The sequence below is a fragment of the Mauremys mutica genome, chromosome 6 (genome assembly GCF_020497125.1).
Source record: "Mauremys mutica isolate MM-2020 ecotype Southern chromosome 6, ASM2049712v1, whole genome shotgun sequence".
Taxonomy (NCBI): Eukaryota; Metazoa; Chordata; order Testudines; family Geoemydidae; genus Mauremys; species Mauremys mutica.
In genome coordinates this window covers 125,678,314-125,693,006 of record NC_059077.1, presented here as the reverse complement: position 1 = coordinate 125,693,006, position 14,693 = coordinate 125,678,314, and the positions used below count along the sequence as shown (strand labels likewise).

The 14,693-nt window shown below is 45.7% G+C and overlaps 1 protein-coding gene across 1 annotated transcript in view; it reads left to right on the top strand.

Moving 5' to 3' along the window:
- The window catches only part of LOC123372882 (neuronal acetylcholine receptor subunit alpha-7-like), a 131,839-nt gene that overhangs the window by 23,847 nt on the left and 93,299 nt on the right, over nucleotides 1–14,693 (top strand). Inside the window, exon 2 of the mRNA XM_045021458.1 lies at nucleotides 5,317–5,456. Within this exon, the coding sequence (XP_044877393.1) occupies nucleotides 5,317–5,456 (140 nt within the window). The remainder of the gene's footprint in view (nucleotides 1–5,316; nucleotides 5,457–14,693) is intronic.

Here is a 14,693-nt window from a genome sequence, read left to right as displayed (position 1 = left end):
ATTTGGTTTGTCTTGCTGCTAAAATCTCGGACTGTTCCAACCGCACTGGGCACACTCCAGCCTCACTGCCTTCATATGCACCGAGGGGACTTCCCAGCTCCCACCACCTTTCATCTGCTCTGAGCCTGCTCATAGGCACCCCAGTGATTGGCTCCACATGGGGAACAACAGCAGCAGCCGCCTCTGTCGCCTAGAGGAAGGTGTGTTTGGTTGGAAGCCAGCAACAGCCCAAAGTGTCAGTATTTCTACTGACTGGGGGTAATATTTTGGTGTAGCCAGACCTTTTTCTTGAGCCAGGCCTAATGCCTCCAACATAGGAGGGAGGCAACTATCGTTCCTACAATGCGGTAACGGCAAGGTCGGGCATGGTCACTTCTGGCAAAGCTGGAAAACATGCACATATAATATGGCAGACTATAGTCCCACCCACTCAACCTTATAGAAAGAACAGGGCAAACTGATGTGCTTGGTAAGCACACCGCACAGAAAAAGCCAAGATCAGGACCCAGAAATTCTGATTCAGGCTGTTCTACTGCTGGTCTGGGAAATGGCTAAGTAAAGCACTAGTATAATGTGTACTGTATTCCCCACCCCACAAAGGCTAGTCCACATATAGGATAACAACCTACTACTGCTACCAGTTACTCCTTTGTCTCAAATGGTAGCAGTCTGTGTTGTATATCTAAAAGTCCTGCATTCAGATCCTGATAATAACCCAGGCAGGTGTCAATGTGGTTCTATATAATGGTATTACTGTTTTACAGCTTTCTTTATTATAAAAAAATTGTATTTAAAAAAAACCCCTATGTTAAAGGCCATTAAGGTTGCAAAGTCAAACATTGTAATGCCAGGAGATGCCAGATTTAAGGTTGACTGTACAACTTGAAATCAGCCCCCTTGTGAGTATGCATTACGATACAGTCTTTAATTACATAATCACATTTTCCATAGCACCCTTGCCTGATTACAATGGAGAGTGAAAGAGGCCATTTTCTTGTGCTTATAGACCCTTGACCAGGACCTAAGAGCTCTTGCTTCTATTCCTGGTTCTGCTACACACTTCCTGTGTCATGTGAGGCAAGATTGTACCACAATGCATCTGCACAAGGGAAGTGAATGATGGTTTCACCTCATGTCTGGCATCACTTTTGAGCAATATACTTTCAACTTTACCATTCTTCGAATAGTTATTTTGGATGCAATTTCATACTGGCCAGTGGAAAAAAGATTCAGTCCCGAAGACCAGGGGCCATATTTTTGTTTGAGAGAAGAATCTCCCTGCATCTCACTACCAGTCCCCAGAACCAGAAGTTACAACCTCCTGTTATAGAAAAATGCCAAAATTTAGCTCACACCATGGAGTTTTCAGGGCTTTAGAAAGAGAGAAAACCAATCATCTCCCTGGTGACCGAAGCACTGAGTATTTTAAGTCTATGCTGGTCTAATTTTTCTAAAAAAATATATTTTAATCTGCCCCCTATCTCACCTCGCTTTCTGCTCAGAGATTACTGCAACAAAAAGAGATGACAGCCTGATTAGACAGGCCAACCATTTGTGACACCAACAGCTGCCTTGGCAATTCGCCAGGAGCCTGCAGGCTCCAAATTGCATGGAGATTTACATAATTTCATAGATAAAAAATGAAATGCGCACAAACATATGGCTACAAATCCCAACACAATGGGCTATATAATAGCTGGGATATGTTGCTGGTCTCCAAGTTGAGTGGGTGCCAGCAATGGTGCAACATTGAGAGAGGACACAACATTGTATAATAATGGAGGACTTCAGCAGCCAAAATATTAACAGGCACAGTTTTGAGAAGAAATTTCTCAACCCCATAAAGAATTGCTTCCTGGAACAGCTAGGTCTGGAGGATGCAGGAGGAGAGGATATGTTTGACTCTGTCCTAAGTAATACACAGGAGAGCTTGGTTTAATGAAGATACAGGACCACAATGGTAGTACAGTCTACATTGTTGTGGCTAGAGGGATTTTCAAACACTAACATAGGACACCTTTTGGGGGACAGGGAGGGGGAAACACAAGCCAGTTTAAACGAAGCTAAGGAGACAAAAAAAGTGAGAAGCTTCCACTCTGACTGTAAGCACTTATGCAATCATAATCAGAGTCATGCTTATCCCTAAACAATGGGAACAAGATAGAATGGACAGGCACATGGTAAGGCCCAAGAGTTTATTGAAACCTTAGAGGAAAACTTCAAAAAAATGAAAAATACAGCTTAGGTGAAGCCAATAGAAGGGAACTTATGTAATGGCAGGTAAAATGTAAGTTAGGCAGTTAAGAGTGAATTTGAGAAGAAAATAGACAAAGACATGTGAACCAAATAAGATATTTTTCAAGCATATCAGAAGATGGCAACTTGCAAGAAAGTCAGTGGGTTTGCTGAGCTACGGGTAAGAGAATCAGAGTATTCCAAACATGACACAGAAGCTAAACAAACAATCTCTTTGCACAGCTGTTCACCACAGATATCTAACTCTGAACTAGTCTTTTCAGGCAATGAAGCTGTGGGACTGTCCAAGACTGAGGTGGCAACCATAAGAGAGAGAGATGCAATCTGACAATTTAAATTACAATAGCTCACCAGGCCCATAGGATATCATCTTGTGTTCCTGCAGAACTCTTGAATGAAGCAGCTATATACTCTCTCAGTCAGCTACTACAGAGGAGTGCAGCAGGTGTACCTCTCAAAAAACAAAACAAAAAAACACCACCTTAGGGGAGATTCTAGGAAATACAGAGCAGAGACTCTGTTGTGATTCCCTTACCTCAGCGTCAGATAAATTAATTGGAACAATAATTAACGATAGATGTATAAGAGTACATGATATTGCTGGCTTAAACAGGCATGGCATTTGTAAATAAAGCTGTGATTCCAGTCTGCTAGGATTCTTTGAGCATGTTAACAAAAAATTGGATAAAGGATCACAGGCTGACATAATTTATTTGGATTGCCAATAAAAGACATTAGCTGTAATCACTCAGGAACAAGCCCTAGTCTCATTGCTGACAGCTCAATGAAAAGATCTGCTCAATGTGCAGTGATCATCAAAAAAGCAGCCAAGGAGTTACACTGCACTAAGACTAGAGAATTATCATGATCGTTATTTATTAATTTGTACTGCAATAGAGCCCAGAGGCCCCAGTCTGGGATTGAGCCCCTATTGTGCTAGGTCCTGATACCTCGTAGAATGAAAATTCAGTCCCTGTCCCGAAGAGTTTGCATTCTATGACATCAGCCCTGCAAAGATTTATCAATTTTAGGGTATGTCTACACTACCTGCTGGATCGGCGGGCAGTGGTCGATCCAGCGGGGGTCGATTTATAGCATCTAGTCTAGACGCGATAAATCAATCCGAGTGCTCTCCCGTTGACTCCTGTACTCAACCGCCATGAGAGGCGCAGGCGGAGTCGACGGGGAAGTGGAAGCTGTCGACTCACCGCGGTGAAGACACCACGGTAAGTCGATCTAAGTACGTCCACTTCAGGTACATTATTCACATAGCAGAAGTTGTGTAACTTAGATCGATCCCGCCCCCACCAGTGTAGACAGGCCTTAGATACTTATGTGGCCGCCATTATCTTAGTGTCCAAGTGCCTCATAATCTTTAATGTATTGATGTACCCTTATGACGATGAATAGTCCCAGTGAAACTAATTTACACACAGGGCTCAGTCTTTGCAGGATCAGGGTATAAGTACAATACTGAAATTATTGTAATGCCATTGTACAAATCAATGGAGCCCCCTCCCCTCGAATGTTGCGCTTCATTCTGGTCATACTAACTCAAAAAAGAAGAAGATTTGCACTGCTAGCAGAAAGAGAAAAGATCCAGAGTGAAAAACAGCAAAGGAAATTAGAGGTCTGGAAAGACTTCACAGATTAGAAACAAATGAAACTGGGAGGAGGATATGGTGGAGGTATACAAAACTATGAATGACTCTCAGAAGATAGATTGGTGCTTCCATTTACGCTGTCTCATAACATACGAATGAGGAGCACCCAAGGAAAGTAGATGTTAAAAAACCAGTACAAGGACTTAAAAAACCCCACTTCATTCCATAATATGGCAGTTGAGGCTATGCAGATTATCGAAGTAAAGAGCTGTAGGATTTTCAGAAGGATCAGCCGTTTCTATGGGGCTAGACTGTGCTTGATTGGCACAGGCCTGTGTTGAGGGGCAGCAGGGAAGGCGTTGACAGAAATAACACCTCCCACAGCTCTACTCTGTTAGCTGCTATACCCCTGGTATGAAATTCTGGCCCCAATGAAAATCAGTGGGAATTTGGGCATTGACTTCAGGGAAGCCAGGTGTGCTAGTTAGCACATGGGGAAGTGAAGTGATAACTCTATTTCCCACCCCCCGCAGCACCCCTACAGGAACATCTCGATAGCCTGCATTCACTTGTGGGGAGGGCTAGTTCAGTGGTTTGAGCATTGGCCTGCTAAACCCAGCGTTGCTAGTTCAATCCTTGAGGGGAACATTTAGGGAACTGGGGGTAAAAAATCTGTCTGGGGACTGACCCTACTTTGAGCAGGGGGTTGGACTAGATGACCTCCTGAGGTTCCTTCCGACCCTCATATTCTATGACCTCCCCTGAACAAAGGCTGCAATTCTGCCCAGCCCCTGTGAACACTGCCAAGACCACTGCATGGTCACAGAGGTCCTGGCCCAATCAGACCCAGTGATGACAAGGACTCCACAGTTATCCTAGATAGGATAAACACACATACTAATGCCAGCTCTCACAATGCAGCCACTCAGAGCTGGGCAAAGGTTTCTTTGACTCCTGGTTTTTCCCTTAAAAAAATGCATTTTTCAGTGCTCTAGAACTATTTGCAAATTCAGGCAGAATTCTACTAATAGTTTTTAAAAATGTTTTGTTTAAAAACACAAATATGGTTGAACCCCCTATCCCCCCCAAAAAGAGGAAACACCTGGAAATGGCCAAATCTAAAAACAGTTTGTTGTGTGGGATTTCCTGCCTTAGAGAGATGTCAAGAGATTCAGCTGCGTATTTTGTCATGTGGCACTAAAGATTCCTAGCCAGCTTATATACCTCTAGCTCTTTGGCTGCTCTGTGATAGAAACGCATGCGGTGAACAATGTTTTATGAAACCATAGAATGGAAGATGTGTTAGATATGGGCAAACCGGAGGAGGTCTTTACTTTCTGGGAATCTGCTTCTCTGTTTTAGAAGATCAAAATAAACTATGGAGGATTCAAAAATAAAATGACTTTCTGATCGGGCCGGATGATTTATGTCACCATCTTTTTTTCCCCTCCAAAAGTTTCCCAGCAGGGTGAAAACCAAAGGCGTCTGTATAGAGAACTGTTGAGGAACTACAATCGCCTTGAACGCCCGGTAGTGAATGATTCCCAACCTCTTATTGTTGAGCTACAACTTTCTTTGCTGCAGATAATCGATGTGGTAAGTCAGCAGCAATTCTGCTTTGTGGGCATAACCTCAAGGTAACGAATTCAGCTGCTGTTGTAAATGGTGTTGGGACTGCATGTGGCCTCTTACCCAGACTGCTATAGAATGGAAATTGAGAACAGAACGGCTTGGATTAGGGATTTTGCAGAACGCTAACACATGGGTTTGTCACTTTGGAATACTAATACCACTCTAAATGCACAGATGTCCCTGACAACATGAGGAATGTGTTGATTAATTATGTAGCTTTTTAATGATTTTACATAAAAACACTGTACATTTAAAGAGATTATGAACCATGTGTTACTACAAATTAATAAGCGTGTGTTATTCCCAGAGCCAGACTCAAAGCTGTAGTTATGGATCCTGTGCTATTTCTGGAGCTACTCTGGAATGGCTCTATGAGGCAATACACAACAGGGACATTGGAACAATTTGTATAGTGGGGGTGTGGAACGCCATTGAACCAAACTGTAAACCCCATATATGAGGAAAAGCACTCCAAGCTGCTGCATCCCCAGCACCTCTAACTCCAGCACCCCGATACACAAGAACACCAGTGCGGAGAGACGGCCAGGCCTGTCTGTCTACAAGAACTGGTATGGCTGGTACTCCAACCTCCCTGCCAAACAGCCAGGTTGCAGCAGCAGCTGCTTCTTGCTGGCTTCTGAACATGCAAACGAGGGTGGGGGAGGGCAGAGTGCCCTTAGTCAGTGCGTGCAAGATGCAGAGAGAGTGAGCAGGGTAAAGAGCCGGCTGCAGCAGAGTGGGTGTAGATGTAACATGAAGCCCCCTGTGGCAGCAGGGGTCAAACCTGGGACCTAGGGAATCTTAAAGCATGAGCTGCTGCTGCAAGCGCTAGCGGATCTTTCTGTGTTAGCCAAGGCCTGGCAGAGTTTGCAGGGGGAGATATGCAAAATAATCCAAGTCAAAAATCTCCTCTCCACAGTGAGGAGAGTTTCATTGTATAGAATAGCAGCTAACCCCCGCAGAAATAGTCTGTATATAAATACAATATATTCCCTAGACAACTGACTGCATATGTAGTGTCTACCCATTAGATTCCAGCCCCTGGAACTATGGTGTGCCTCAGTCTTGTCCTCTGCATCTACCGACACAACACCACCCTCTTTTTATTGTTATGGGCTGTCATTTTTTTACAATAAGGATAGAGTTTCTTGGTTTTCTACCAACCTGAGGAATGACACTCTGCTATTTTCAAAAATCATCCATCTTGTCCTCTAGCCCACGGATAACTTGGAGAGAGGGGGAGTTACAGAAAAAGGTTTTGGGGCGTGCCAGAAAATAAGGCCCCTTTTGGGGAAAGGTTTTAAAAATACCTAGATGACAACTTCCTTTGAGAGCATCTCTTTAAGCAGTTTATCTCCTGGATGTCATCCTCTCTGTTCCAGTGAATTTAAATTTCTATATCCATGCACATGAGCCAAAGTAGGAAAAGATTTATTTTATAAAAGGAGGTCAACAAAGCAGTTATAGCCTTTAGAAACAAAGCTTTTGCTCTTTGCCTAATGCTCCAGATGTTGTGGGGGCATTAGCTCTTATCAGGAATGACCTCTTCCCAGACAAGTCCCCTTTGCAGTTCCGGCAGCACTGATCATTAGAAAAGGGTCCCCGATCCAAACAAACCTAAACTTGGGGGACGTTCAGACCCTAAGACACCCATACGGCATCCATTCAATTAAAATAAAAACAACTCTAGACTGGCACGATAGCAGCAAGAGGCCTGGGTCTGAAGAATACTGGAATCCCTGCTTTTTGCCCATGACATGAGGGTTAGGTCATGAGGTCCAAAAAAGGTTACCAATTGCACCATGTTTTCAGCCTCAATTCTGGTTGATTGACAGACTAGCATTGCATGAAACCATTTATCTTCTCTCTTCCTAAGTGTCCATTCCCAGGGATCAACCTTGCCAGCTGTGTAAATTAGAGAAATTATTTTGTATAGAGTGTGCCATTAAAGTTGCTTGCGTAACCTTATCTGCCTCATAGGAGGAGAAGCTGTCCCTCCACATTGCTTCGGATCTGATTTAGCAAAGCACTTAAAGCATGTCTCTAAGGCTATGTCTACACTAGAGAGCTTACAGCGGCACAGCTGTACTGATGCAGCTCTGCTTCTGTAAGATGTGTTTTTTCACACCGCTGAGCAACATAAGTTTTGCCAACATAAGTGGTAGTGTTGGCATGGCCTAAGTGCTTTGCTGAATCAGGCTATTTTCTGCCTAGACAGCAGCTGCTTTCAAGTTGAAGGGTATGAGTGGCTCACCACCTTTCTCAAATATCTTTTCTAAACCATCTCTTGTTGCCAGACTCTCATGTTATTAAAGATACAAGGTGGGCGAGGGAATATCTTTTATTGAACCAACTTCTTTTGGTGAGACACACAAGCTGTTGAGCTTACACAGAGCTCTTCATCTGGTCTGGGAAAGGTACTCCATGCATCACAGCTAAATACAAGGTGGAACGGATTGTTTAGCATAAGTAGTTAGCACATATTGTAAAGGGACCATTCAGGGTAGAGTGGCTTGTTAGCACCTCTGCAGTCATAGGACTGAGGGGGTTAGTGGGTTACAGATTGCTGTAACAAGCCATAAATCCAGGGTCAATGTTCAGTCCCTGATTTTTGGTGCCTAATGGAGTTATGAATTTAAGCTTCCAGGCTTGTCTTTCGAAAGGGTTGTGCAGGTTTCCTTTGAAGATGAAGATGGAGAGGTCAGACAGTTTATGAAAAGAGTTCACCCACATGAAAAGAGTTCACCCACAGATGATAGATGATTTTTGTCTTATTTTCCTGTGTGAGATCATTCGAGAGCATAGTGAGTCATAGAAGAATCATAGAATATCAGGGTTGGAAGAGACCTCAGGAGGTATCTAGTCCCACCCCCTGCTCAAAGCAGGACCAACCCCAACTAAATCATCCCAGCCAGGGCTTTGTAATGCCAGGCCTTAAAAATCTCAAAGGATGGAGATTCCACCACCTCCCTAGTGAAATAGTGTTTCCTAATATCCAACCTAGACCTCCTCCACTGCAATTTGAGACCATTGCTCCTTGTTCTGTCATCTGCTACCACTGAGAACAGCCGAGCTCCATCCTCTTTGGAACCCCCCCTTCAGGTAGTTGAAAGCGGCTATCAAATCCCCCCTCACTCTTCTCTTCTACAGCCTAAATAAATCCAGTTCCCTCAGCCTCGCCTCATAAGTCATGTGCCTCAGCCCCCTGATCATTTACATTGCCCTCCTCTGGATTCTCTCCAATTTGTCCTCATCCTTTCTGTAGTGGGGAGCCCAAAACTGGATGCATCACTCCAGATGTGGCCTCACCAGTCCCTCGATCTGCTGACAATGCTCCTACTAATGCAGCCCCATATACCCTTAGCCTTCTTAGCAACAAGGGCACACTATTGACTCATATTCAGCTTCTCATCCACTGAAATGCCCAGGTCCTTTTCTGCAGATTGTCTAATTTCACCCACATAGTTGTTGTTGGAACATATAGTGCACTGGAGGAGATACAGCACGTGTTGTGATAGGCATGTGTAGTATCCATGGATCCTGAAAGGTGTATTGTGGAGAGCGTTGAACATTGTAGCAATGGAGAGATGTCTGCAGGTTTTGCCTCTGCTGTTCTGGCAAAGTCTGGCACTGCTTTGAGTTGGTGTGTCCTGGTTTGTGGGGAGCCACTTCTGATTATTAGGTTGGAGAGATTGGAGGAGGGGTTGTTTGAAGGCCAGAAGAGGGGGTTTGGGAAAAAAATTCTTTCAGGATGGGGTCCCCATTGACTACAAGCCAATAGCTATAGGAACCTGTTCGGTAACCTTGTACAGAGCAGGGTGTAGATCTGCCACACGCTGCTTCAGCCAGGCAGGAAAGGAACAGCAGAGTTCTCGTCTACATTCAGAAGTACGGGCTTGGTAAGGTACGAAGCTGCATAGATTGGTGTGGGAAGGATTAGCTTAGGGATAATGCAAACTGAAACAGTGACACAGAATCTACCAATATCCTTCTCCTCTCTCTGCTGTCACCCTGATAGCTCCGCCTTATAGAAACTGCAGCTTTCAGAACACTGTTATGCAGGGCCTGGTTGTTAGAACCAGGGCTGGGAACTCCGCTGCTCGGAGAGTGACGGACACACAGTAGCCTCAAGATGTGGCTCACGGCACCAACCTGCATGCCCAGGAGCAGCAGCTCTCGTGGCCTCAAGCAGCATGGCACAATGAAGGAATGCACTGGCAGCAGGCAGCCCTGAGCACAGCCAGGCAGCAGCCCCCAACTCAGACAGATGGATGGACAAAGTACCTTCCAGAATGGCTGCACGCTTTGGGTACTGCAGGCCTTCACAGAACCTATCAAACTATGCATGCCTAGAGGTGGGCATCTCCTCAGGTCCATAGATGCACAAAGGGTCCTCTTACTCCTCTGCATTTCCAGGTAGCCACTTTACATGCCAGAAGGGATCCTTGTGATCATGTGGGCTGATCTCCCGAATACCACCAGGATGTATAATTTTACCCAGCCATCAGGCTTCATTTAAAGACTTCAAGTCATGGAGAATTTATTACATGCCTGAGTAAGTGGTTCCAAAGGTTAATAACCCTCCCTGTTTAACATTTGGGCCATATTTCTAGTCTGAATTTATCTAGCTTCAGCTTCCAACAATTGGATGTTATGCCTTTGGCCAGGAGATTAAAAAGCTTTCTACCTCAGAAATCTTCTCCTCTATTTATAGACTGTCATCTAGTCACCTGTTAACCATCTCTTGGATAAATTATGTAGACAGAGCTGCAGTGAAGGGTGTAGTATCTGCAGCCAGGGACCAGCGCTCCATGGTGCCGGGGGGTTTTACAAACACAGAATAAGAGGCAGCCTGTGCTGCAGAGAGCTGACAACCCAAGCAGAAGACAGGTGGGAGCACCAGGTAACAATGAGACAATAAAGGTCAGCATGACAAGTGACCGCCCCACTGCACCAGTAGCCTAGGCACGGAGTGTTTTGCATGGATCACAGCACACAGTTCTAAGGAGTGAGATGAAGCAGGGCAACATGGTGACCACGCAGGTGTTTATGGGGAGCTCCTCCACATATCGGGGTGGCTTGAGGACAGAGTGCAGAAGTGCTCATTTGAAAATTGAATCAGTGGGTGTTGAAGGCTGGGATCATTACCAGAGGTGAGTCAGGAACTGGCATCTCAGCAGCATATGAGGGCTGACAGGCAGGGGAGGGACTGGCTGTGAAGGACCTTAAAAGTGAAGCCAGGTACTTTGATGCAGCAAGGAAGCGGGAGCCAGGCGAGGAACGAAAAGAAGCGTGACATACTCAAAGCAATGAGCGAGGGAAGTTATCTTTGCAGTATTGTGAATGGATATGAAAGCGGTACAACAGAATAGGTTCAGGCCACAGAGGAAGCAAGCAGTTGAGATGCAAGAGGAGAGCCTGGGTAAGAGTTTTAGCCATGTGGATGGAGAAGAAAGGCTGGATCTTAGAGGTGTTTGGCAGGAAGACTTGGCAGATGTTTTAGGCATTAAAGTGCGGATGTCAGAAGTTGACACGGTATTTCAGGAAGAGTGTCGCTGATGCCATATACGGAGGTATTATCATTGCTCTGCCCCTACTTCATATCCTCCTGCTTCAAAACCCGGTTAGCTGTTTTAGCTACAGCCCTGCATCAGAAGCTCGTGTTCAGTTGGTTCGGCCCCCGTCCCTGGCAGCTGGGCTCAGGCGGGGAGCAGAGGGGGCCGCTGCCCCAGCCAGGCTCTCTCAGGCAGCTGTCGCGCTGCACAGTCAGCTACCCGGAGCGGCCAGCTTCAGTCACATGAGAAGCAGCTCCGTCCCACTCCCCACCCGGGCCCGGCTGCCAGGGAGAGTAGCCAAACGCACCGGGGGAGGGGCAGTGGGAGAAGGACACAGCCAGCCCTCACCCTCAGGTGACTCTGGTGGGCACAGAGCAGGGGGGGTTCACTGGGCAGAGGAGACGTGTGGGGCGGTCACGTGTCCTCCCCCTTTAGATCGAGCCCCCCCCCAGCATCAGGAGGAACAAGTCGTCTGTGCCTGTCCCCATCATTGTTTATCACTCCATCAATTTTTGTCTCATCTGGGCATTTTGCCAGCCATGATTTTTTATGTTCTTCCAGGTCATTGATAAAGATACTGATTATAATTAGTGGCAGGCCAAGAACAGACCCCTGCGGGACCCTCACTAGAAACCACTTTCAATGGTCTGCTACTGCCTCTCCCATACAGGTGTGTGTGGCCAGCAGGCTGGGGAAGGAATTGGTGCCAGGCATAGGGGTGGTGCAGATTACTTCTTCCACCAGAGCATGGGGAGAACCAAGGAGTCAGAGTCACAATCTCAGGCTCAGAACTGCGTTATCTGTAGCAGGTGTCACAGAACTAGAGCACATTGCATCACCTCACTGTATTGGTACTTGCCCAGATTGCTAGGCAAAGCCCCAACCCTCATGCACTCCACCCGCTGAACTCCCAGGGAAGGTCACCAGAGCTCCGCACACAGTGAAGTTATCAGACCAGGCTGTCAGCAATTAGGAGATGCCCAGAAATCATAGCAATCACACATGTCCTGGATGTCTTAGGTACCTGTGCAGGCTGTTGTATAGCGTTACTTACACCATTGTGCAAATCTATACTCGCTTCAGGGATCGCTCACTCGCACAAGTCACCTTATTGGACCTAATGGAACCACGCACATGAGTTCACCAACATGGTTAAGTCTTGCATAACTGGCTGGAATTGTGTACTGCTTTCCCTGTCCAGGAAGGGAACATGAAAAGAAAAAAAAGAAACCAGAACTTACCAGCCTGTTTTAAAATTGCATGACAGGAATAGGGGATTATCCCATTGGTTAGCCCAGTTCACCTCTCTCCTTCTCTTAGACGAGGACGTGGCTTGACATCACATCTATAAAACATGAGCACTGCACACATATTATACAGCGGCTGGAGGAATCTGCTCCCACACAGGCTCTCTTGAACCAAGTCAGGTCTAAACTCAACCAGCATGGAGAAAAACAGGTTCTATGCCATACAGACTCCCTTCTGCATCATGGAAAGGCAAGATGCCTCTCAGATCTCCATAATCTGCCCTCCATGATGAATAGCATGTCACATGGAGAAATCCACCTCCTCCATTCACAAATGCAATGCCGACAGACCACGGTCGGTGGCGGGCATGATTGAACCTGGGACTTTTGGAGCTTAGTGCATGAGCCTCTACTGCATGAGCTAAGAGCCAATTGGCTGTTAGCTAAGGCTGTAGAGCAGACTCAATCTCTCTCTCTAAGTGGTCTCAGTGCCACTAGAACACCACACCCAGGAGGTTCTAGTGGTGCTGCTGGCACCAGCAGTTTGTCTCTGTGAGGTTAATTTAGAAGCCAGTTGTAGCAAACCAAAGCCCTTGAGAATGTATTTTCCGTATATCAGAGATATGGCACATGGATGCCAGTGCATTGCACTATCACTAGAGCTAAGGTTTCCAGACACAGCCCTAAATCACAGCTAAAGCTGACGCAGCCCATGTTTGCATGGGAGTCGGTGCACTGCAGAAGTGATTAGCCCTTCCAGTCCTACCCAGAAAACCAATACATTCTAGGCACTTTCCTTCACTGTCAGCCGCAGAGATGCGTATTTGTTGTGCACAATGATACGCTATTTCTTTTAGAGTCACTCCTACTGGCCACAACTGAGACTGAGGCCCCATCTGTGCTAGATGCTGCACATACACACAGTGAGAGACCGCCCCTGCCCCAGAGAGGCAACATAAAGGGGGAGAGGGGAAATAGAGGCACAGAGAGGGGAAATGACTTCCTAGGGTCACACAGCAGGTCACTGGCAGAGCTGAGGAACAGAACATAGGTCTTCTAGTTCACCATGTGCCCTCTCCAGTGAATTACACTTCATATGCACCATTAAAATATACCTCATTTGTATGCAAGGTCTCCTTCACAGTGCTGTTACTCTCCAGCTCTGTAGCAGAACTCAGTGAATCCCAGCTGATGAAGGAGGGGCTTGGATGGATGGAGGGCCAGTTACAAGGAACAGTCCCAAGTTGCCCAAAGCTCCACTAATATAAGGGGGAGCAAAATGTGGTCCAAAAAGAGTGAGAAGCCTGACAAATTAGTATTTTGGCAATTGCCATGTACCCAGTACTGTGAGCTCTGTTCTTTTGTTATGCGCTTTTTTACTGTAGCATAGTCAATATAAATAAATTGTTTATTCATAGACTCTGAAGACAGGGAAAAAGCCGAGTGTTAGATTATGGCTTCAGAAAACTTGCAAATTCTCAGCTTTGTCTAAACATACCCCATCATATCTGGCCACGGCATTCTTACAGAAGGACTATTGGGACTCATAGAAACCATCTTCAAAACACTCGCCAGACAACGGGCAAGTTTACTCCTGGACAATCGACTTGCTCCAGAAACTCTGCATCAACAACCTCTCTCAGAACACCACACTTCCTATCAGGAAGTCACCTCCCTATACACCAACATTCCTCACCATGGCATTGCTGCTTGCCTCAAATATCTACAAGACAATGAACAACTGTCAGGTGACCACCTCAAACATCACCAAACTCATCCATTTCATCCTTACCCAAAACATTTTACATTCAAATACTTTGTCCAAACTGTGGGAACAGCCATGCGTACTAGGAAGGTTCTCCAATATGCAAATTTCTTCATGGGCCACCTTGTGGAAGAATTTCTGGAAAAATGTAACCAGAAACTGATGATGTATCTGAGATACATTAATGATATGTTCATCCTCTGGACAGATGACCCAAACTTCCTCAGGATTTCCACTACAACTGCAACTACCACCATTCACTCCTGCACCAGCATCAACTTCCTGGACACCACAATCAGCTCCAACAATGGCCCTACAGACAACTTATATACAAGAAACCCACAGATCACCACACATACCTTCATAGATCCAGCAACCATGCCAAACACCAAGAAACCTCTTACCTACAGCCATGGCCTCACATAACACAGAATAAGCTTTCAGAAGAAGGTCTGGGATATACACCTTAAGATACTTAAAACAGCCTTCACCAAACAAGGACACGGTACCAGAGAAGTAGATCACATCATGTAATGGACCACCCTAATTCCGCAAGAGAACCTATTTTAATACAGGAAAAAACCCACTAACTGTACACCATTAGTTGTTGCTTACAACCCCACACTGGAACCCC